The sequence below is a fragment of the Strix uralensis genome, chromosome 4 (assembly GCF_047716275.1).
Source record: "Strix uralensis isolate ZFMK-TIS-50842 chromosome 4, bStrUra1, whole genome shotgun sequence".
Classification (NCBI taxonomy): Eukaryota; Metazoa; Chordata; class Aves; order Strigiformes; family Strigidae; genus Strix; species Strix uralensis.
In genome coordinates, this window is record NC_133975.1 from 37,652,313 (window position 1) to 37,677,973 (window position 25,661).

Consider the following 25,661-nt stretch of genomic DNA (forward strand, 5'->3'; position numbering starts at 1 on the left):
CAATAGAGAAAGATTACAAACACTCTTCCTTTTGATACTTTTTTACTCCTAAATTCCCATCTTGCCCTTCTTGTAAAGGAGAACACACGGATGGAATAATAGTTTCAGGCAATTTTCTTTGTTCTCTTCCCTACACAGGCCAAAACATAATCCTCACTCTGAAATCATACTTTCTTCATCATTTCTGCACTTTTTTCCAATGCCTATGTAGACCTGCAGCAGAGATATCTGCTGCGTACGTTTCTGCAGAGACCTGAATTCACTGCACTTTATCCCTTGCCAAAGCCACAACTGTTTTTTGCAGCAACCATTTATGGGTTTTTATGTACAAAGGCACATAAGCCCACTACCCTTTAGATGTTTTGTTCTGGAGTCCATTCCAATTTTACTATAAAGTAAAATTTCTCATCATTATTACTGGAAAGAATAAAAGGTTCAGTTGCTTTTAAGGATACAGTAGACATAGGAAGTTTGGGACCACTGCTAAGTTCACGAGCAGTGTTGTTTCCTATTTAACATCTATTTGGCTGGAAGAAGATTTAAAAAAAGGGTATATGCTATTAAGGATTTAAAACTGTCCCACATGTACAGGCTGAAAAAGTTCAAATAACTATTTGAGACCTCTAACAAACTCACAAAGACCTGACTCAGATACAGGTAAAACCTGACACTTAACATTAAGAAGTACATGAAAGATAAATTTGGCTTGAAAATAGGATGGGAAGCATTATTGTTTCCATCTTTCTTCCTGACTGGAAGTACTTTCAGAATGTGTCTGACCAGCATGCAACTATACAACGTACAAAAGCACTTACTTTCTGGCCACTTCAGCCCAAGTAAGCTTTGCAACATACTTTAAAATTCTTCACATCTCAGAGGACTCTTCTGTTTTATGAGAATGTGCCTAACTGGAACTTCACATGTGGTCCTCATTTAAATGCAAATCAACCAATTAGCAATTTAAAGTATGCTAACAGGTAATATGTATTTGAGTTCTTGGTCTTGAAATGTGTTAAGTTCTGACCAATAATTCACCTTTTTTCACAGCTTCAGATACACAAGCACTATCTTAAATTTACCTGGTAATTGAATATTTTTATAGTTGCCAAATGTACAAATATTTTGCATATTCAAGGATTGGCCTGGCAAATTAATATCATGCCCTTCAGGCACAGAAAAGATCAAAACCACATTTATTCTAAATTTCGTGAAATCTTGTTAAACTGTGGTTATCAGTCCTCTGGGTGCCAAGAAAGTAATCTCTTTTTCATGGAGTTTTTTGCATTGTGGGTACAGGTATAAATATTGTGGTGAAATCTTAACTCCAACGTAGTCAGGTGTTTTGAAAGTAGGATTTCACTCACAATACTGTGGTCAACTAATTGATATTTGATATAATTAGTTTTGAATCTCTGGTTGATTTTATCTGAGAATACACAGTTTGAATGTCAAAGGTCATACCTTCATTCAGATACAATCTTAGTTTTAAGTGAAATTTGTACTGAACTGTAATTCTATGAACTCAAAACTAAGGAAGAACATAAATGTAGGAATTTTGATAATTACAGAATATATTCATACAGCAGTAATTATTCTAATTTGGAGGACAAAATTTTTCTTTTGATCAAAATTCTAAAATATCAAAAGAATCTTAAAATTTATGAAGAATTCTTGGCATGAATGCATTAAAGTACATTAAATACCTGACACATTAAAACACTATGAAATGTGAATATTCTCAGTAATTTAAACTTTGGAGAAAAGCAAACCATGCTTGTCAACTTCGCATCAGTACTGAAATGATGGTGGTCAGCATAATACTGGTTATCCATGCTGCTCTCCCCCTAACCTGCAAATGTGGAGAAGATCAATCAAGCCCTCAAATTGGTCCATGACTTACCTTGTCAAGCCCATACTTCAAAAATATATAGTATAATGATATATAGCCATATCAAGTTTTCTGTAAGCGCTTCCTTTAATTAACAAGAGGAACACATTCGTCTTGACGTGGTCTCTGATCTTATAAAGAGATAAAGTGTTGTTTCCCTGTAGGCATATTTGACATCTGTAATATAAGGAGCCCTAAGCTAAACACGTGTGGAAGAGAGCAGGGGCAGAACATATAACTTAGTGGAGGAGATTACTTCTTAGCATTCCTCAACACTAGCAGTACTTCTGAGCTTACACTGCCCATGGTCACACAGAAAATCAGCACACAAATGCCTTCATGTTTGTCCCTAGTCAGAAAACCATTTTAATCAGTCACCAGGACAGAGTCTGTACTAATGGAAACACACCTGTGGGAGTCTGCTCTAGGTGGTAGTTGTTTTTTCCGTAATTCTGAATATCTAAACCAGATGACTTTCCTGTTTTTCTAGCTAAAATACCTGAAACTAGAAACTTCTTGCTGAAGAAAATTTATTTTTGGTTTGATTGGTTTGAGTGTCCTATTAGTGTCTTTTATGCAAAGAAAAAGGTTAAAATAAATACTTTGCTGTCCCTTGTTATTGTTTTTCCCAACTAAACTTTAGGGGAAATTCTTAGAAGATAAACCAATTAGATCCCAATTCTCACCAGAACATAAACATATTATAAACTGTACAGTTCTACAGTGGACCACCATTGGATTTGAATTTCAGTTCCATGTACCAGTGCCTCATGCAGCACTCAAAAGTAGCATTAAAGTACCACGATGCTAACTATAGCCCTCCTGAGGGATTAATATGAATGCTTAATGACATTAATCCACATTTAGATCACTTATGTTTAATGACATGCTTTCCATGCATACATATATAAATATTAATTTTGGACTGAAAGATAATTGTTCAACACAGTAACAATTAAACAGCTGTAACCTGTCTCATGTGTTAAGTAATGGAGCTGCAGGCAAGCTCCATAAACAGATGGTCTTACCCACCCATGCTTAATGTTAAGGACTTTTTAAAAAAGAGGTGTTGACAAATCTGAACAAGAAGGCATAGTTTTCATGCAAATTGGCCAATTTGCAATTTAGATTACCCTAAAACTAATTTGGTCTATAGAAAAAATTAAGCTGCATTGTAAAACTGAGATGTTACACAGCACATGGATAAAGCAGGTTCCCCACCAACATAATTATTTACTAATTTCATTCAGCTAACAGAGTTTAATGGAAAAGCAGCTGGAAAAGTATTCATATTTATGGGTTACTTAATATACTCATGGTACATGCCAGTTATATCACAAAAATAATAGACTATCTGCAATAATATCTGTTCCAATCTCACAAAACAACTACTCAGACAGGAGAGGGTCACTGAACCCATTGCAAGCCAGGACAGAAAAGAAACAAAAACATATTTTAGCACAACTGTGTTATGAAAACTTAATTACAGAGCAAATTTTCATCCAGGCTATCACCTGGGCACCAGCTGTGCATGTGTGGTCTTGTATTACATTGAGATGCAGGATGAGCTTCACAAAATAATATATGGATGTTCACCTCAGACCCGTGAATGTCACTCCCAGACCAAATAAACAATTGACAGGTGATTTTCCATAGCTTTGCAGTAAACTGTTGATTTACTCTGTTCTCACAGGAATACAGGAAATGGTACAACATTTTAGAAGGGCCTGTTCCAAAAGGACAAGGGGTAATGGTTTTAAACTAAAAGAGGCTAGATTTAGACTAGATATGAGGAAGAATTTTTTTACAATGGGGGTGGTGAAACACTGAAACAAGTTTCCCAGAGAGGTGATAGATGTCCCATCGTCAGAAACATTCAAGTCAGGTTGAATGGGGCTATGAGCAACCTGATTTAGTTGAAGATGTCCCGACTAGATGACCTTTAAAGGTCCCGTCCAACCCAAGCTATTTTATGATTCTGTGATTCTATGATTCCAATTCTCAGGAGGGAAAAGACAATAAGCAATTTAGATGCCTTATACTGTTCAGTATTTGAAACATACATTACCAGTGTTTAGTTCAAACCTGTAAGATGCTAAACAATAGCAATAAATCTTGAGTTTTGTTAATGCTTATTAGATTAATTTCATCACAACACTGAGCATATACTTATCTGCTGAACATCTTTGATATAAATGTTTGGAAGTATATATTCAGAGCAAAGGAAATGACTCACAGGTGTGGCATATGATGCCTTAAATTGTTTAGTGTTTGAAACATACGACATCAGGTGTGGTATTGAAGTTGGAGCTACCCTGTGCCAGAGATGCATAATGGAGCAGAGGATATCAGCAACACACATCAGGTTTACTGTATTAGTCAAAACTATCTTGCCAACCTTACTATACATATTGCTTCAAAAAAAGAAAAAAACCCTGCTTTATTTAGTCTATTCTGTGCTCTCTCACAAATCAAAGTATATAAAATATATATGTATAGTGTTTCACAATCCTGGTCTTGCAATCCTCAGCCTTAGGGAAACACTGATGCTTAACCCAAGGAAGTCTGAATTGTTTCTGAACAGAGAAAGCAAACCTTTGCAATCACCTATGAGTTGGCTTCCCAAAGTATTGACGTAAAACCAGAAAAACAGCCTCTAGAAGTTTAGAGCAATTAGAATTTCCTTTGGCCAAATTTTCATGTGAATATCTTGAAGTATACATAAAAATCAACATAACTCAAGAAGCAAGCTAGAGTTTATAAGATACTAGAGAGGAATAAAACTAAGGACTACCTTGTTTTAATTAAGGAGATAGGTTTGTTTTTTCCTTCTTCCTATCCTTTAACATATGTCAACTAACAATACAAACAGTGGGCTTACTGAAAATGAGACTGGACAGATAGCATTTAGAAATACATACAAATCGTTGAGGTGCAAAACATTTTTACCATTTTGAACAGCATTCATGCTTCACAAAAATACCATAATCTCTTTAATCAAATGAGTTATGGATTTAGATGATTCAGTATACATTTCAGTTAGTGTCTCTGTGATTAATGCACACATATCTACCCCATTTTGTGCACCTAGCTAGAGATCTGGTGTGCTCTTCCTTTCCCCAAAAGTGAATAAAGTGCATGGCCTTTAAAATTTACAACTTCTTTGGAATATTCCTTTCCCAAAGAAGTTGTAAATTTAGGCTGTTGCACTTCATGTGACTACCAGCTAATAGCTGCAACAAATATATCTACATATCCAAAACACTTCACACTACTGTAGCTAAATGGTTAATAACTTTTAGAAATACAAAGGATGCAATAGTTTATTTTTACATGTATTAAGGGAGAGTGGGAGTCTTTCATGTGCATAACACAAATTACGTAAACATTCTGCTACCAAGTTGAGAGTTGTATGTAGCATAAAATGCCTGGGTTACAAATGAAGACGACAATAAAAAACTGGCTTTCATGGAGAAACATTCTGATGCCCCTTGTGTTTTGAAATTTATTGCTTAGAAAGAGCTACTACCTACTCTAGGGCAGGTGAGAGAAAGGCAATTTGACTCTTCACCTGCCAAGCTGAGGAGGCATCAATTTTTACTCCACTAAGTGGAAATACTCTTGGAAATGAACAATAAAATGACCTCATTTCTCCATAACACTGGGCTCCTGAAGGAAACAGCTCTAAGAAAAGTAAATATAACAGCAGGCTAGAGTCTGTACCTCATTACTTGTCTTGGAGGCTGTAAGGGCAATATAAAGAAATCAAACTATCTTTACAGCAGCAGCTGCAAAGTAAACACCATTTAAAGAATAAACAGGTGGGAAGACAGACCTGCTTGCCCACTACTGAGGAAAAACTTGTTTGTGCTTAATATGTTGGAAAAATTGTTCAAGCGCAGTTCATCCGTGTATAACTACAACCCTTGAAATGCTGCCAAGGTCAGTGAGACCAACAGCAGAGCGATCTGCTGAGTAATTGCTCGTTGGCAAGTTAAAGTGGTCAAGGGAAAGGCTTTATCCTACTTCTAAAGATTTACTTTATTTTATTGTTCAGAAAGCAGTTCTCTCCCCACCTCTCTACTCTCTTTGTCAGCATGTTTTCTGGAAGCTCCTCAAAAATGTTAACCTTACCCATTCTCCCCAGGATTCTCCAGATGCACCTTGGTTCCCTCTCCCTCATATGTCTGAGCAATCTCATTAGTAAACAACAGAAAAAAATCAATTGTGATTTCTGCAAAAAATAATTCACAAATTAATCACACCTGAATCCCTTGTACAAAATAAAGCCTTGCCTCATCTTCCTTGTGCAATGATGTGGGAATCAGGTAATACATGTGTAACAGGTCCTCATTTTCCCTGCCCTGAAAGCTCACACTACTGTTTCCCATGACCATGAAGCACAGCACCACCACCCTGCCTCTCAGTCAGGGCTGTAAGCTACCTGGGAACACAACTTGGGTTTTACTATTTTCTAGATACCCATGCCCCTGTGATGGCTTAGCTGTGCTAACATATTCAGAGTTACAGCCCTTCCAACACATCCATGAAAGTTAAAGTTCTCCAGCCTCTTTTTACCTTGTGGCAAAAGCAATTCATGCTATCATGCCATTATATAACCATATCCATCAGCTCTACTGCTATTAGACTTATGCTCCTATCCTGTTGCTTTGGCTACATCACCTCTTTTAACTGACTCTCCTCCATCTCTCCGAACATAAAACAATGGGGTTATTTTAGTTATTGGTGGTTTTTTGACTATTCAGATTATCTGTGATTTCCCCACCACTCAATGTTACTCTTGCCTTTGTCTGACCTGTGCTACCTCTTTCGTTGTCTGTTCAATCCACCTCTAAGTGCTCAGCCATGATGCTTCTCACACTTGGGAGATGTGCCCCATAAATACCTGCAGAGCCATGTTGTTAATCCTGTCACAGCCTTTACTGAGCTTTGTGCAATGCACCCCACACATCTAAGTACAAGCTAGCCATGTCTTATGGTTAGACCACTGCCACATCCTTTGTCTGTGCCTCCTACTGGCTGTCATGCACTAGTTTCTCTCTGCAGTTATGCCAAGACAAAAATTGTTTGGATAGGATCCTCCTCCTCTGTTACAGACCTGCAGTGTCTTGCACAAAGAGGCATTAGTGTGGAAGGGAATTTCTTTGCACTACAGCTATACAAAATCAATATAAAAATGATAAAACTTTTGGCAACTTCTCCTCCACTTTTTCTTAGTCCCCTTATTTACATGTGTAATTTCTCATGCCAGCTCACTGTCAAGCCCTGTGCAGCGGAGAAGGATATCCTGCTGCACATGGACATACAGACTATAAATAACTGAGTAAGAAAAGCTCCATTGATAAAGACACAGTAATTTCCAAACATTTCCAGGTGCTAGAGCTAACCTGATTACAGGAACATAGAAGCTGTAATAAGGATGGCTTCTTCTCAATCAGCTGTATTAAACTGCTGTTACATAATTTACACGTAAGAAATCTGATATAATTCTAAAATAGAGCATTATGTTGACAAGATGACAATTTCGGGCAGCTAGATGACATTTATTACAAGGCGGAAGTGACATTTTTGTGTAGCAAGTCACTTTTTAGAGCTTCTTCTCCATAAAAGAAAAAAGAAAAACAATAGGAAGCTTCATTTCCAAAAGACATAAAGCTATCGCATAAAAATAGAAAAGTACAAATCAAACAACATATTTACAGTTTAAAATAAAAGTAACCTCCCCCTCAGCAAAGGGCAGTTAAAGAGAAAAGATTGAAAAGGAAGTTCTTCCACCTCCTTTTCATGGCAAACCAGGTATAAAGAACTGATGAGCCATTATATAACCATTTCCTTTCTGAAAGCATCAACTCCTTTACAGAGACTGACACGTGCAAATATTCTGTTTGAAGAAACAAGCTTCAAAGTAATACACTTCTTATTCAGATGCAGCCAGCAGCGCCAGCAGCGCCAGCTGTTTGAATTTTGCAGCGAAGACAGGGTAAAGCATAGCCAGCCTACCAATGGTACAGTGCTCTCCGTTCCATCCCTGGCTACATTCACACTTCCCGTCTTTACAGGTGCCATGCTCCGCGCAGCGGGGATGGCAGGCTCTCTGGTTGCAGGCTGCGCCCGTCCAGCCTTCCTCGCAGCGACACGTGCCACCCATGCACACACCATGCGTGCCGCAGTCCACCGAACAGATTTCTGGATTTGAGAGGAAAGAGGGGGAGAAAAGGAGGCAGAGAGTGCACACGGGAGAGAGAGGGTATGCATTAATTAGGAGTACTACATTTTAATTCAACATGTGAAGAATAAGAAAGGCAAAATCTCTGAAAATTAAATCAAAGGGATTTACTGTGAAAGTCATTTTCAGGTAGGACCCAACAGCATATGGAGGACAGAGTTTTATCTCTGTGCTAATGCTCACTTAGTTATCCATCAGACTTAGCAGTACTTAAGTGTCCACGCTCTTCTGTTAGCTTTCAGTAATTTTCAGTCATATTTTTTGTGATCGCATATGTCCTAAGAGTAACCTTTTGTAACTTAGATTATATGGCACTCAGACCTACTAGAACTTAAGGGTACTCCTAGTGACTAAATGTGCCATATACCTAGGTCATTGTGTGTTGTGAGTGAAAACCTAGTATTAATGAAAGTTCATTTTAACAAGGTTTCCCCTCCCTACCCTGCTCCCTGTTTTCTTTCAAAGCAAAAATCTGCCATTTCTGACACATTTTTTCATTATAAAGAATCAGCCTTAGTGAGACAAATTAGTACTAAGCTGACATACTGACACATCTGTTAAATATAAAAGATGATTCTTTTTTACTTTCAGTAAATTTGTATCAGTGACAGCTATGAACAGTCTGGTTTAAATAATAGATTGTTAAAAAAAATAAATCAACATACAGCAATTTAACTTGTCATTTACATATAGTAACAGGATCTTGTAACTGATAGAATAATTGAAAAATACGTTAACAGCCAAAGGTAGTCAGAGGCCAAACAAAGTATGTTAAGTCTCAGCTAATACAAGATGATAATTTAGACTGCCAGATTTTGCATTTACAGTTTTGGTTCATTTAGTCAGACTCCAGCAAACTTTACTTCTGCTAAGCAGACAACAGAAAAACAAGAGGAGATACAATACAGCCTGAGGGACTTCAGTTCCTTGGCATACAGCTGGCTGTATGTAACCACGTACTGGTTCATAGAAGTACTGTATTTAGTTTTTGCTTTCTTGTGAAAGACAACAAACCATTTAGTAATAAAAGACTGAAAATTTTTTCAACAGCAAAAGAAAGAAGCATTCAGTGCCAGAAAGGTTTCTAGTTTCCCACTCAACAGTGTTTTTCTTCCCCCATAGAGTATAACCCTCTGTCTCAAAGTGTTGTGGAACATTAAACACGGTATCAAGGAGCTGTGACATTTCCCATAAGAAACAGCCCCAAACCTTTATGGTGAAAGACAGCTGTGATTTCCCCCTCCCTTTTTTTTCTGATACAGCATTTTATATCTACTTTGAATTAAATTTTTGATTAAGAGATGCAAGATGGTTTGATTAACTTGAGAGTCACAAAACGTCAACGCAGCTCCAAGAAAGAAAGGTTTATTTCTCTTGAATCTAATCAATTTTTCATTAGGGTGAAGGTGTTTATCAGCCTTTAGCACACTAGCTTTGAGCAAGGTGCGTCAATCTTTGTAATGAACTTATTAATTAGAGTTAATTTAATTGAAGTGGAATTGAAGGGCTAATTAACGGACAAACTGCTGATGAAGATAGAGGAAAGCTCTGCTGATTTCAAAGCTATAAACTCCTCTAATGGAAAGAACTCATTCTTTTTTTCTTCTAGCAGCTTAACAAAATGTTTATGAGTAAGATTTACTTTTTTAGTGTACCACTCTGAAAGTCCTTTTGCACGACTTTAGCAAATAGTTTGTGGGTATTTTTACAAAGTCCTTTTGTGAGTTTGACACTTTTGAAATATTTGAGAAGTTCAGAAACATTTTATGTTATTTTAATGACCAATCATTCATTGAAACATAAGTAAAAGATGGAGCATAATTGAATCATCAAAAATAGCGTAGAGGACATTGTGTCAAGAAATAGAGGATCCATGTTTTGCCTGAGAACTAGAAACGGTCTCTCACAAATAACCATTTTTAGTTCTAGAAATGTTCAGAGAAGAATTTTTTCTTCTAAACAAATTTAACAGAAGACAACACTTTCTTCTCTCTGTCGCTTTTTCTTGAATGTTTGGAACTCTGTCCTATCACTCTCGTATGCATAAAACATTATGGAGTATCACAGATCCTGGTCAGGAAGTACATTTATTTTAAAAAGATGGTTCCTCATGAAAAAGTTATATTTATTCATAAGCTGGCATAAACCCAGCTAGCCCATGTGTTCAGTTTTCATTAACAAAATCATCTGAGCTGTTAGATGAACTGTTTTAGACAAATATATGTCTCACAGTTAGACATGATTTCTCTTTTGATATGTGGCTACCAAACAATATTCTAAAAACTCCTATTTGTCAAAAGGCTGCTGTCATACTTTATAAATATTTAGATTCTGCTCTCTGTGATAGTACCTCCAGTCATTTTCTCCTTTTGTTTCTAAGCTCAGACTATGGTTTTTATAAGGTCAGTTTCAGACTTCAAGAAATCCCTTTGCTTCTTCACTCCTACCAACTCCTTCCATCCTAGCAGCCTGTGTCCTTCCTCAAAAGCTCTTTAGGATTCATTGTTGAGTTTCCTTTGCCTTCAAACTGGAATGCTGTCTGTTTTTCAAGAAAAATACCTCCAGTTAGCTGGAGAGATTTTTAAAATGTGGCTGTCTCTAGTTTCACTAGTGTAGTTTTAAGTTTCTAAATAGATGTATTAGGTAAGATGATACTCAGATCCACATACTGTACAACGAACATGCTGTACTTTCACGTGAAGTACCTGAAGCTACCAGGTGAAGGCAGCTGAAAGATATCAACAAATACATTGATTTTCAAATACGTCAAATTCATCAATTATTTGAACCTTTGAATCAGTTCACAGTTCACGCTGAAGTCAACTCAAAGACTTCCATCAGCTCAGCAAGTCAGGTCCTAACACAATAATGTCATTAAAATGCAGATATTCAAGATATCACCTTTTTACAAAATGCGAGTGGTTTTAACCCTTACCATTGGAGCAATCTGGACCTGTCCAGTTGGGGTCACAGGTGCAGGTACCACTCTCTTGAAGGTAGGTGCCGTGGCCAGAACACTGGTCAGGGCACATCGTCTTCAGGATTTCACAGTTGTTGCCACCCCAACCCGGGTTGCAGTGGCACTCGCCGTGGATGCACATGCCGTGGCTGGAGCAGGCTGGGTCCAAGCAATCCGCTGCGGGAAGATGAGAAAGACCAGCTTAAACTTGTCATTCCTAACAACAGTAATCAACCCCTAGATGCTCACGACAATTTTGGACTTAATCCACATTTTAAGACCTTGTGAAACTGGCAGCGTGGCACTCATCTTAAAAGTAAACATTAGTAGGTTGAAGCTGAGAGGTTCACATTTGTTTCATTGCAATAAGTGAGGAAAAAACAGAGCAGACCAAGGTATCTTGGTGCCAGCCTCCCTTCTCTGGCTACAAGGTAAATCACTCTTTTATCATCACGAATTGCATAGCAACAATTTTCTTTGTAAAAACACTTTGCTTCCACATCACCTTCTGGTATTACGAAATTTGTGTGTGCATATAACTGGCATCAAGACATTTACAGGCTACCACTGAGTTAATGGAGAACCTTTCAAGGTTTGCTAATTTTTCTGAATTACAAGAAGATTGGCTTGGGGTCTTGGGCAACTGATCTCTGTTCTGCCTAATCACTATGTAACAAGTACTGGATTCCCTGCAGCACTCGGTATCAACTGACCTGATCCACCACTACTGAGTTTTGACAGCTATACAGGACCCTCAACTTGTTTCAGAAATAAATGAGTTGCAGACTGTCTATCTGTCTTAATTCACTTTAATGTGCTTTAGATGACGAGATTTAATTTAGCAATTTGACTCAATAAAATGTTACACTTGTAGGGTCAATGGTCTGAAAATTTAATTCCAGAGACTTAATTGCATTACTTTGTACGTGGAGATCAATAAAATCAATTTGATTGAGGAAGAAAATGGCGCTTTTTACTCCCTAAAAAATTAGAATGGAAAATGAACTGCATTTTGCAGCACACCAGAACGAATATTATTATGCACATCTCTGGAATACAAAACTGACGCATCATTTTTCACTCTGATGCATTTGAATCAGCACTTTCCACAATGTGGTTGGTGGAAAAGATCACTAACAAATGCAATACATTAATGATTTATTCTATACTGTGAAAATTCAGTAAGTCTTCCTGTATCCCAACATCTATTTTTTGTGTGCTTTCTTCTTAGCTGACCTCAGCCAGAAAAAATAAATAAAAATATACTGGCAAGCAAAAAGATATCACACATTATTAAGAATTTTCCCACTGGTTACTTGAGAATAAAGTATAATAATTCTGCAGAATTCAGTGATACCAATGATTCCCAGACTAGATTTTCAGTATTCTAACCTGATTTTTGAAGAAACACCATTAGTGTGTATGATCTACACCTAGCAAAACTGATAAGAGCTGGATGTGCCAGCTGGAAACCTGACGAACAACAGCAAGTGCTGGGGCAAATATTTACTCCTTTACCTTCTTCACAGTTTTCTCCTTTGTATCCAGAGTTGCAGGCACAAGAGCCCATGATGCAAATGCCCCGGCCCCCACACTGGGGATCGATGCACTGAGTTGTAGGCACATCACACTCAGTGCCCTTCCAGCCGCTGTAACACAGGCAGCGTCCTTTGGAGTACTGCCCATTGCCACTACACAGCACTGGGCAGGCTGCTGTGAAATAAAACATGGCAGAAAAATTAAAACCAAGTTCTTCACCAAAGGTTTATAAAGAAGAATATATAAGAAGCAAGTCACATGCCAGTTGCTTTCCTGATGTATTTGTTTTCATGCTTGCTTAAACTGACTTGAGAAAAGCATTGGGTTGATTTACCTCTTGAACAATCAGGGCCCAGAAACCCAGGAAAACAATGGCAGGATCCAGAAACACATTCACCGTTACCATGGCAATTTCGGGGGCATTCCACCACAGACTCTAAAGGGAAAAAAACAGGATAATTCACAGACACCCACCACATGAAGCACCTATCGTTTGAACCACTACTAACTGACAGTATGCTCTTGCTCCAAGAGAAGTGTTTACATTTTATTTGTTTGAAGAGCATGAATAGCTGTGATTTTCTATTGCTAATACCTCTAGTATCTTAGGACACTACATTCCAACAAAAAGGCTCAAATTATAATGGTAAAACCGTATGAGCTCCATACTTAAAATTCAGCCCCATGCCATTTAACAAATACTTCAAAACAGTGTCCTCCTTTCAAGCACTGTTTTACAAGAAGGCATACTCCTTATACCTTAGACCAAGTAATTAAAACAGATATTCTGCATTTTGTTCTGAGCAGCAAAAGAAACACTATGAATGGAAAACCTGTGAAAAAAAGTTAGATCATTTAACTATGAAAACTTATCTTTGTATTCCTAAAGACCTAACCAGAGCCTAGTGTTTGGTAAGAGCTTTGAAGATTATGCTTACCTATAATTATGGTATTAAAAGACACCTGCTCTGCATTTTTCCCGTCGTTATAAAAGGCCAGGTGCCAGATGCCAGAATCCAAATACTGGATAAAACCTGCCTCATGGAGACTGACAGACCTTGCCTGCCGCCCTGCTCGCTCTGATTCCAGCAGGTTGCGTTGCTCCCTCGCTATCAGCCGGCTGCCATCCAGGAGCTCCACAAAGTCGTACTGCAGGGAGGAACAGATAGGAGCTTGACAAGTCATGGGATGACCCACGGCACAGCCAGCTTCCCCACAACATCCTGACAAAATGCTTGTATTTTGACCAAGAGTCTCCTTTTGAGCAGGGAAGCAGGAGCTGAAACCAAGCCTTGCTTGTTTCTTTTCCCCTTGCTAAGACTACAAACAAAAATGCCAACTTATTCTCATGCTTATTAGAGTAACTTTTTTGGTGACTAGTGGCCAGTGAACCTATTACATATACTGAGGGAAGAAACAGCAGTTGAAATGAATTTGCAGTCATGACTGCCACCTGAATCACAGGTGAGAGCTAACTTTCAAAGCGTGTTATATATGCATATAGGTTAACAATAATATACAACACCAATAACCTACTTTGCTTTTCATTTACTTTCAGATGAAGGATTAAATTGTTCAATCCCCCTTTCAGACATTCTGGAGTTCTAGAGGAAGAAGAGCAAGAGCTTAGCTTCCTATCACAGAAGCCCAAAAGAGGAGATGGAAAGCATCAAACATTGCAACTGTTGAAAACAACGAACTGACAAAAAATATGGTACCTCAGGCCAATGGACAGCACATATTGTTTTGCTAACAACCACCAGATTGTTAACAGTCATCATCCAACCTAAATGATTCTATGATTTTATGATCAGTGGGGATTGGAAAAATGTAGTGGCATCTCAGCTGATACAACAAGCAAACTCACCACACAAGGTTTCATGCATGTTAATCTTGACTAGCCCTAATAACACCTGGAGGGCTAAATCTGCTCCCCATCCTGCACTGATTTACACTACCTGGGAGTCTGCTCTCATGGCTTGAAAGATGTCTTCTGCATGTTTATCATATAAAGATCAATGTGTATATAGCAAAATTAAAGAGCATTCTTGCTTGTGGTAGAGAGTCTCTGCTTTTCCTGCCGAATCTGTTCACAGTTTCACCTCTACTCTGACACATGTTTATTGTATGAAGTGCACTGTAACATGTAAACCTTTGATCCTCCCACACATTTGAGATCTCTCTCAAATGGAATTACATCCAGGGCTTATTAAAGTATGTGAAACTGCTGATTCACCTGAGCTAGGATAACATCAGTTACCAGAACCAGAGAATCAGTGGTTTTACACCCTGAGAATCAGTGGTTTTATACTCTGAGTTGTGACCTTCAGAAAGTGCTCCCAGTACAAAATGAAAACATGATAGCCTTTGTCCTGGAACAAGGGTTTAGGTACTTATGTTCTATTCTGAAATTGCAGGCCAAAATTCACTGCTATTGAAAGTTAGTTCCTCCCCAGTAATCAGAATTATCTTCTTACCAGTCAGGATGTGAAGGCAATGTATAGTTAATATGCCTCTATCAACACCTGAGACACTTTTCCAGCTATGTCTGAACCAACAGAATAGAACATAACGTGATTAGGATGTGCAGAAGCTGGTACCTTGGTATGCTGTCACTCTGAATGTACGTGCTGCATCACATGAAAACGAATGCAACTGTTTTGGGAGAGCACCAATTATTCAGAACCATTCAACATTCTCATTTGTCAGAGAATTAAATATTTATCTTATTTTGTGTGAGAGAGAAAAACAGTTTTAGTTGTTTTTTTCCTCCTGCCTGACTCAAGAACACTTTTTTCTGGTTGTGTTTTTCACTAATATTTTAAAAAAGAGAAAACTCGGGGAGTTCTAAGGTTTAACAAGTGATTTATGGATATTAGGAACAACTTTGTAATTTGTATACTGCAGAGGATCATTTTTTGTAGAAGGACAATTTCAGATGAAAACTAATTTTTGGTATAGGAACAAGTGATTACACTACTTGATTGACCACAAAGAGTATACTGACAAGCATGGTACAATTAATGATTTTGTATTTGTAATGTAATAAGGACATATGCCATTATCAGAACACCATTTTAGACTGCATTTTAAAAGCCATACAGAGGGAAATTTACTGTTCAGTCTGTCCCCCAGTAAAAAACTATAATTGATCTTAACCCTTTTAAAGGCTGTTTTTTTGAATTTAGGACACGATAACAGAAACAGACTGGAAAAACAATTATCTTCATAAGCAAAAAACATACCAATTTTATTTTCCTTCTGTGAAGATAAATGAATTACCTTTATATTGAGTCTAAACACACTGATTTGTCCTACCACTCCATTCCATTTCGCTTTAAACTAAAGTCCTTTTTTTATTCTTAAAGTCTCTTTAAATAAACATATTGATTCTCCGGCTGCAATGGAACTGACATTTTTAGAAGGTGTCACAAAGACTTTCAGGCTTGCATTGATTGGGTTTTGAATGGACAGCCACCGTCAATTATTTCTGGTTGATTTATTTATGATTCCCCAGAAAGAGAGAACTATGCATCTCACATTGGTCTGACACACACATAGTGGCTGTGCTTGAGAATGATTTTGGTGCCTAAACACAAGCAAAAATTCTGTCCCGATTACAATATATCAAACCATTTCCTACATGCTGTAATCCTATTATTTTGGATTATGGGACAGAAGGAGAGTTAAATTTGCTGCATTCTGTTATTATTTTACAATGAAATGCTAAGCAACTGATAGAAATGGTTTAGATACAGTCGATCTTGCTTCATGACAAGGGTGTAAACTAAAAGACTTCTTGAGATCTCTCCTAAAGTAATTTCTATCATACTTCTATTATGTTCACTGCAGTGGCAGGATAACTGGCACCACATGTTGTACAGCTATGGAAAGATAGATTCCAGTTTCCTCTTACTCACTGGTTTTAACTGTATACAAAAAAAGAGGTGGATAAACAGGCAGAGGGTCCAGCAGAGAAGTGGAGATCAAGGTGGCAAATGTAACATGCAAATTTTGCATTATAGCCAAAGGTGACATGGAGAGAAGGCAGCCATCCATAGAAACACTGAAGCTGTAAGGAGGGAGCTAAAGAAGATGGTGGTGTGTGGTTACACATGTAGGGTATCATAGGCACATGAACAAAGAGGGGGACAGCTGATAAGGAAACTTTACGAATGCTGGCAGAGTGCAGGTAGTAATCAGTTCCCTATTATTTAACATAAGATCTGAAAATTCAAAGTGACGTTTGAGAAACAGGCAGCAGTTGCTCATTTGCATAAGTTTTGTTATTAGCACTTGTCATGCTGTGACTAGGAGATAAGGGCAGATAGCATTCAAGAGATACAGACATGAAGTGATATATATGGCTGAGATCCTACTTTTCAAAGTCCTCGTGAAACAACACTAGCTTTACACATCCAGAGATGGGCTCTGAGCCAACTTTTATCATTCTGGGATGAGATCTTGGAGCTATGGTAGACAGATCTATGGAAATATCAGTTCTACAATTAAAAAAAAAAAAAGCAGACATCTTTAAGGCATTGTATGAAATCATCATAGTTAAACATCTGCTACATTCTCTGCTGTTCTGGTCTCCCCATCTTGAAAAGGCTGCAGTAAAACATTCAGGAAAGGACAAGGATGATCAAAGGATTGCAGCAGCTTTCGTACAAAGAATGATGAAACAGACTGGAAAAAATACAACTCATTTAGGACACTAGAGATCTATAAATCAAGGGTGGTATGGAGAAGAAATCGGTGAGAAGCTCTCCACTGCTTCTTCCAAAACACTACCAACAGGGTGTCAAACTAAAACTAACAGGAAGCTGCCTCAAAACACACTGAGTATAGTGTGAGATGTGTAGTTAAGCTGTGAAACTCCTTGCTGCAAATGTCACGGATGCTAAAAGCTTCCATAGGTTCAGAGAAGACTACTCAAATTCACAGAAAAAAGAATTTATCAAAGGTTGTAAAACACAAAGACAGTACCTTTGACTCAGGAAGTTCTTCAGCCTTAAAATGTTGGACGCCAGGAGCGTATTGTAGGAAGAGTAACTACAAATCTGTCTGCTGCTACATTAATCTCTACGTATCTGCTAATGGTCACCATCACAGACAGAATGCTGGGCTGGATGGGCCTTTGATCAGACTCAGAGTGGAAATTCATGTGTTTTTCTACTATGCTCCTACGACACTTGAAGCTGTATGAGTAAGTTGCCTTGTCCAATGGAAGGATGCAGTGAAGCCCAGAATTAGCTGTTAGTCTGCCACTGCCAGCTATGCCTGGCTTGCAGTTAAGAAATTTTGTCAGTACAAGCCATAAAGGTTAGGGGAAATAAGACAATAAACAGATCTATGCTTGCAAACCTCTCAATGTTCTATTTCATTAGAGGTCCTTTTGCCTAAATACCTTATTTTGTTTATATAAGCTACTTTGGTAAAACATGTATTTTACCAGTACAAAACAAGTACACCTTTGATTAGGACTTTGTTGCAGAAAGGCCTAAACTGTTGAGAAATATTTTTCTCCATTTTTTCCCCTCATGTGCAGGAGCACATTCACAAAAAAAACCCCAGCCACTCACTGGAACTGCATTTTTAGGAGATTACGTATATCCTTTATCTCAGGCACCTAAACCAGAAATCACTGGGTTCAAGGCCATATAAACATTCTGATAAACCCACACCCTTGGGAATCTTCAGCAGCCCTAGAAGTTCACTAGGGCTGATATGTAAGCATGCCTAATTTTTTAAGGTATCAAGTGTCAGCCAAATGGTTTGTAAAAAATACTCTAATTATATGCCAGGCAGAAATAGGACAAGAGAGCTTGACCTATATCCTGGGAACAATATATCCAAAATGACACAGACAGTACAGAAGATATAGTAGCAGGATTCACATATGATTCTTTCTGTTGTATTATACTTAAACACGAATAAGTACTTGGGCAGTGGGAATCCAAATGGAAAGGACTCTGTGTAACACAGATGATGGGAAACAGATTTAGCTATCTCCTTTTCCCGAGTTTTTGGATAAAGGGTACCCCTATTTCAATCTTTTGCCAGGATAAGGAATCAAGTAAGGATCAATTTTCATAGACATATCTACTTGCATAACTTCTCATACAAGTGCACATTCCAGATCAGCTTCTTCATTTTTATTCATTCTTGCCACACATGTATTCCCCTAGCTCCTGTTATTATTGTTATCATTGAGACGGCATTTGTATTCCAAACCCTTATTTCCAATGGCTGATAACTTTCTGAATCAGTTTTCTTTGAGCTAGAATTTCTCGTGCTTGTTGTCAGCCTGAGGGTGGGTGTTCATATGTGAAGGTCTGAAGAAAATCCATTTAATCATTTTTATGAGGATCAAATTTTTAAATAAACGTTAAGTGCATTTTCTGAGTTCAGCAGACGGAAACTAAACTAAACTAAAAAATAAAGCTAATGTAACATTCTGTGATTTTAGCTGCACGAAACTCTTTTGCTGACCCTAATTCTTCCTTTGTGGTTTGTGACTAAATAGGTGATATAATTAGCAATATTTCCATGTTCTAGGTCTTTTAAAAGTTATGCCTGAAGAAAAAACAAAATAAATTTAAATAGTGCAGTGGCATGCAAACCAAATTAAAAAAAAATGCAGGTTTAAAATAAAATACTTGAATTTTGCAGTTATGGATTTGCTGTTGTAACTGCGTATCTGGCATAATCAGTCAAGCTTCATTCCAAATATACCATTAGGTTGCTATACTTAGAGTTGTGTCCAGGGCAAATCCATACACTTTAAAAAAAACCAAAAATCAGTAAGACATTGCATAATTTTCTAAATGGGGTAGAAGAGCATGAGCTCAACTCCCATTTCAGGTGAAAAAATGGTTCTGAGCCAGCACTTGGACTAATATTGAGCTGAAAGAAACACAAACTTGGAGGATCTTAAATCTTAAAAATAAAATCTGAATACAATTGATTCTAAAATACAATGATTCTATAAAACAATGATTCTCGCTTTTTCCTGCTGATCCAGAAGACTATTCATTCTTTTATACTTTAACTTTTCTACAACTATGGATTAAAAGTGTTTCTTTGTTACTAGGCAAAAGCATGACCATATACAATAAAAAGTGTCATTACAAACCTTTTGAGGGGTGGAGCAGAATAAATCCACTGAAACACTTAAGAACAAAGTTTTAAGACACTAGGTGACTGACACTTTTACAACCCCAGTTCATTGTATCTTTGTAGTCACGTATTACTTATTTTTTCTTGAATGTATTTATTCAGTGAGACACCAAGCTGTAAATACTGTAGCATTTGCTTGTAGAACAAATTGAAACTTCCTTAAAAAACTGTTGTCTTCTTGTTTGGAAAGTTGACTAATGTGGTCTTTGACAGGCACTCTTGACCACATGTGTGGCCATAAGATGCTGTATTAGTTTGCTTAGGTTTTTAAAGATATGTCTATATACCATAGAACTAAAAAAATACCTATAAATTCTGCATGAAAACAACTTTGTATCTAAAGCATCAACATTGCTCAACGTTCAGAACAGCTCACAAATAAGAATACCCTCCCTATTTTAGATCCCATAACTTACAGTATTACGTTTTGGACATCAAATGAGGTCAATAAAGCATAAAAAAGTAAAAATAAAAATCAGCAAAATGGAAAGGGATGTAATCCTGAGAAAGAAAAAGAGATCCAAAAGACACAAGCTCACAGTTTTCAATAATATGTCCTACTTTTAATGCAAGCAATTCTCACCTGAGTGTGTGAAGGTGGTAAGCCTTTTCGGCCATATACTCCAATCAATGCATCCTTCTGAAGGGATATATTGAATTTTAGAAATTGTGGCTGATCAATGAAGAGTTGTGATCTCCAAAAAATTCCAGGGGGAACTTCTTGTATTGCTCTTCGGCCTATATCAAGTTCTCCAGAATCTATAGTGTTGTTTTCTTGTGCAAATCCCCCTAATTTTCCTGATGGGTTAAAATAATAATAAGAGATCAAAAATTAGTATTCCTTTCTGGCTTTCAATTATCCTTCATAGAAACTGTCAAATATTTAGAATCACCTCAGATAAAACATTACCTGGCAATCTTTCTGAATGTAAGATTGCAGGGAATTCACTGATTTGGAAATAAAAAGGCAAAGATACTACAAATACATACCAAGTAAAAGTACTGTAACTTCCCTAAGCACTAGTATTACAGAAACTGTTTTAGGATCTACATTAAACTATTCATTTTTTTCCCCAAAGGATTTTAACAGGGTTTTTCCAGCATAAAGTCTCACACTGAAAGGATTTAAGGTAAAGGGAAATGCAGCATACATAAACACAAGCAGTCTAGAGAACTAATACACAGTAGTTTCTACATTAAATATCAGAGCATTTATACAATACTAACAATGGCTATAGCTCTGGGTTCCTACTCTTTGTTTTTGCATTGCTCCCCCCAAAAGGCCGTGTTTCTTGCTCCACTGTGCCCATGTCCCTATGCCTTTGCTCCCCATAATGCCTACATCCTCTGCACTCCCTAGCCTCAGCCCCGAGCTTGTTATCACCTCCTTGTCCACACTGTCTCCTGAATAAAATGTATAATAGTATATCAAAGTCTGGTACTTTCACTATTTTCTATATCATGAATATGTATCTATCCTGCAGGGCAACTACTAGGAATAAGAACACAGCACTGAAGGGCATTAACAATTTTTCTCTGTAAAGCATTTGTGCAACTATCAGCCTTAGGAGGCCAGTGATGATGGCTTGGAAATGCCCAGAAGAAACAAAGATGCTAACATGCAAAAGACACATGATGTCAAGCACTAACACTGAAAAACTGGACTACTGGTTGTGGCATTAAAAAAGAGGAAAATAAAGTCATAAACTTCAGATACCCCCAACAAACATTTTGTTCAAGTGGGTAAGTCCAGGCAACAGAGACTGAATCTATACTGCAGCTCGAGTACAGAACAGCATCATCCAATCTGCAAGGCTCTGTGCCATCCCGGTGAAGCACCGTGAAATAAATGAAAGGGGTAAAACTGTTCCAGCCCAAGTTGATGGCCCTGCAAGGCACTGGGCTGGACGCTATGGACAGCACAGGTCTCTGATAGCTCTGAGATCTCCACATTTCTCTCAGTTGTAATGCACAGGTACATGCTAAATCCGGTGAAGATTACAAACCCTTCTCATATCTTGCCAGCAAACAAATTGTGGTTTAGTTGTGGTAGTGTTTTCTACCTGCCAGACTCGTAGGAAGCAGAACTACTATGACTGACGCACTAAAGAAGTGGTTTGAGCAAACTGTCACCGCCCAGCTTTAAAATCTGGGATGGTTGAGATGAGCTTGCATCAAGTCTGTTTAAGGCCAAAGACTCAGATCTTGATGTTCAGGCACTAACTCCACGCCGTGCAGCTGGACATAGGCAATCTTGGAAGCTGGTGCCAGCATCAAAGCCTAATTTGATCCGATGGAATCAGTGCTGTCAAATCTAGACTAATCTAGATGCAAAGACGTGTGTAAGAACTTGCTTACCAACACTGGAGCAAACAAGTAATGCCACTAAGTGGCTGGCACATCAAGCTGAGCCTTGAGTGAAACAATATATAGAAAAATGGAACTGTAGTTACAACCTTACAGTCCACTGTGTTTTTACCAATTTATATTCTTTTTTTTCAGCAGCTAGTCTATTATGAAGATTGAACTAAACCCATCTGAATGCGATAAGCAAGTTCAAGCGATGCTGGTTTGTTTGTGCACAAATGTTCTGAAGAACTGACAATGCTCTGTTGCTGTCCTGTCATTTATGTTCAAATTCTACATTATTCATCATTTGATGGAAAAAACTGACACAACCTTTTTGCAAACATTTAGACTTAAAAAAACTAGATTAAAATCTGAAATGCCAGGTGAGGTCACAGATTGATCCTCGCCACTTTTTGTGCATCCAAGATGAACAGAGACTGCTGCTGAATTAAACAGGTACAGAAGCACAACTGAGAGGCCCGAGTGGGGGCTTGTATCATCATCAGTGCTGTGCCACAACGGTGTTGCAGTCACTGAAAATGTCTCACTTACAGGATCATCATATTGATCAGTGTTCTGAAGAGACAGTGAAATATCTGATCTTGGAGAAACCATTTTTATTCACTTCTCAGGATGAATCTGATGCTTTTCTAACTTTGGACTTAACCTTTCGCAATATTCATATGTTATTCTAGAAGATGGATCTGTATTCACTATTTTGGTACATTTAAGCATTTGTTTCTTACCACTTCCTTCAAATTTAAGCATGTTTTGCCATATAAATTCACACACTGATGACTGGTAATCACTAAACAATAAACACTTGTTTGCAGTATTGATCTGCAGCTTCCCCTATTTCTACATTTGAAATGAAAAACAACTACCTCATCACTGAAAAGATGAACTAGACAGCTTGAGCAGGTGCACTTTATCAAACATTTTGACCAACTTGCCAGGCATGCCTATTACTGCGCTTCAACACTTATCCTTAGCAGATAATTATCCTACAGACTCCCATTTTTTCATCAAAAAAGAGGTAGTTTTATCCTGTAGCCACATGTCCCTTTAATGCCATACCACGTCTCTCAAAATCGTCATTAGTTGTTCACCCTCCTTAAGAACAGGGAGTCAATTATTCTTTGCTCCCTGTTGTATCTCAACAGGCATAAGAAAAATCTTAGTAGTGTCATAATTTCGTTTTCACTTTCTAAACAGTAACAGTTCTTAAACACAACTTTAAATTAAAATATGAAATGTCATGTTCATTCACATAATTCCATAATGACATACCAGTCCAAATAAGAAACCAAATTTTAAAATACCTAGCCTCCTGAATATGTTCTTTCACTATACTTCTTCTTTACCCCCAAAATTTCTTCTTTCACAGACCCTCCCCAAAATACAATAAAAATACACATAAATATTTATAGGTAAATATTATTTAAATCATGATTTGTACTTATGTTGCTAGATATAATATTATTTAATTTACAAAATGCATTACTTTGCTGCATCACATACTATCAATATACACAATCATTATATGATGCATTTGTGATACCGATAATTCAATACATTATGACTAATCGGTAAAATATTTGTTATATTTAGTATTTGTAAACTGTATTTTGACAGTCTGAGATTAGGGTGGACAAAATCCTGAGCTAAACAAATATTTAAAGCAATAAATAATATTTAATTATTTTACAAGAAAAATAATTCACAAATATCACTAAAATGACATGAAGCCAAACTCCCTCTCCTTATTTGCATTCTATAGATTAAAACACAAGATACACTGTGAATAACTGAGTATCTATAACACAGAATAAAATGAATGCACAACCAAAACACAAAAATGCTCAACGATAATTGCTGTATAGTGTCACACATAATACCATTTTCCATCCTTCAAAGGCAGTACTAATTAGAATATTAGATTGCAAGGCTGGATTTACAGACAGTCAACAGCATGTTCTCCCATTCCATTGAATAACCTTGTATCTTTTTCTGTGAGACATCTGCTATACAACCTTCTGCAACAACCATTTCAAGAAATGAAATCAAAATCCTTCTTAAAAACATACCTTTTTAGAAAAAAACCCAGAATAACATCTAAGTAAGAAGTTACTATTCCTTCAATTAACATGAGATACTCAAACCAAAAAAGCTCAATACATGTAAGTTCAAGCAAGAATAATGCATTTGAATGAGTATAATCTCAAAAAAGTGCATCTAAGTAAGGCAAAAGAAATGCCAGTTTTCCCATTCACTTTTTTCCTTTCTTGCATTTTAAAAACATCTGCATTAATCACATATTATTATAAGGTATTTCTGAATTGCACACGGATTTTATATGACATAAAATAAAGCCAGTAAGATGTAAGATGTGACCAACTGCTAGAACACAATGGTTAAACAAGCTCTGTTTTTTAACCCTTCTTTTCTATTGCCTAGTTATAAAAACAGATAAAGCACTAATGCAACTCAAGTAAATGTTTGTATTTGATTAAGCATGGCTTACAAATTACTTTGGAGAACTGAAATGGCCTATAAAATTAATCATATCCACAGAAGATGCACATTCTTGTGCCACCTTATGCAGCCCCAATCATGCCTGTCTAGATAAGCAGGTGACATGCTGCCAGCAGTTTACCATTCACATAGAGAGAAGCACTGCGAGAGGAAAAAAAAAATTCACAAAAGAAACAAACAAAAAACCTTTGGAAAAGGCTTGTTCAGAGATGCAAGCTTCACTTAACAAACGATTTGCATTTAAGGACGATTTAACATGCTTTTACTGTCAATTTATGACTAACTGCTTCTAGGTAAACCACAGCTGATTTTTCTTCAGAGGTCATAAGGCTGCATTTTCAAGTTTAAACTTCGCTAATTCATCCACAAAGTACCTGTACTCCTGAATTTGCAAATGAATACTCGGGATTTAGGACACAGTGAACTATGATTTTCTGACCAAAGCAGGCACAGGATTATCCAAAGTTTAGATGAGAGTCAAGGAAAATGCCTGGCCCATAGAACACTGGGAATTTCTCCCATCTAAATCAGAGTATTGGGATATTACCAGGGGACTAAAGAGGGGCAATACTGAAAGTTGTTCAGCTGTCAAGTATCCAAATCAAGGCTTTATTGATTCTTCCTTACAGCTTTCAGTAATAAGTAGGATAGCACAGGGATAGCACAGGGCCCCCCCCCCCCTTAAATTTCACATCTAGTCATCACACTTTTCCTTCTGCTTAACCTTCTTTTTGTGGTTTAAAATGTGTATTCTCTGGTCTGTCTGTTGTTTAGTGTTGATGTATGCTGATAAATGACCACTTACCATATTCTGCAGAGGACAGCATTTTAACAGTGGATGGAATTAACCCTGTTCTCTTGTACAGTATTTAGGGGCATAAGGAAGGAAAATCGGATTTGATATACTTGTTATTTCCTTTTATTTTTGAGGCAAAGTATAACAGATTTTAATTTGTAAAAAA

The 25,661-nt window shown here is 37.3% G+C and overlaps 1 protein-coding gene across 1 annotated transcript in view; it reads right to left on the reverse strand.

The window, feature by feature from the left end:
* Positions 1-25,661, reverse strand: part of TENM3 (teneurin transmembrane protein 3) — a 363,886-nt gene that overhangs the window by 72,540 nt on the left and 265,685 nt on the right. The window contains exons 9-14 of the mRNA XM_074866418.1: positions 20,399-20,613; positions 13,572-13,782; positions 12,968-13,069; positions 12,613-12,807; positions 11,071-11,271; positions 7,910-8,095 (exon numbers count right to left, since the gene is read on the reverse strand). Coding sequence (XP_074722519.1) covers positions 7,910-8,095; positions 11,071-11,271; positions 12,613-12,807; positions 12,968-13,069; positions 13,572-13,782; positions 20,399-20,613 — 1,110 coding nt within the window. The remainder of the gene's footprint in view (positions 1-7,909; positions 8,096-11,070; positions 11,272-12,612; positions 12,808-12,967; positions 13,070-13,571; positions 13,783-20,398; positions 20,614-25,661) is intronic.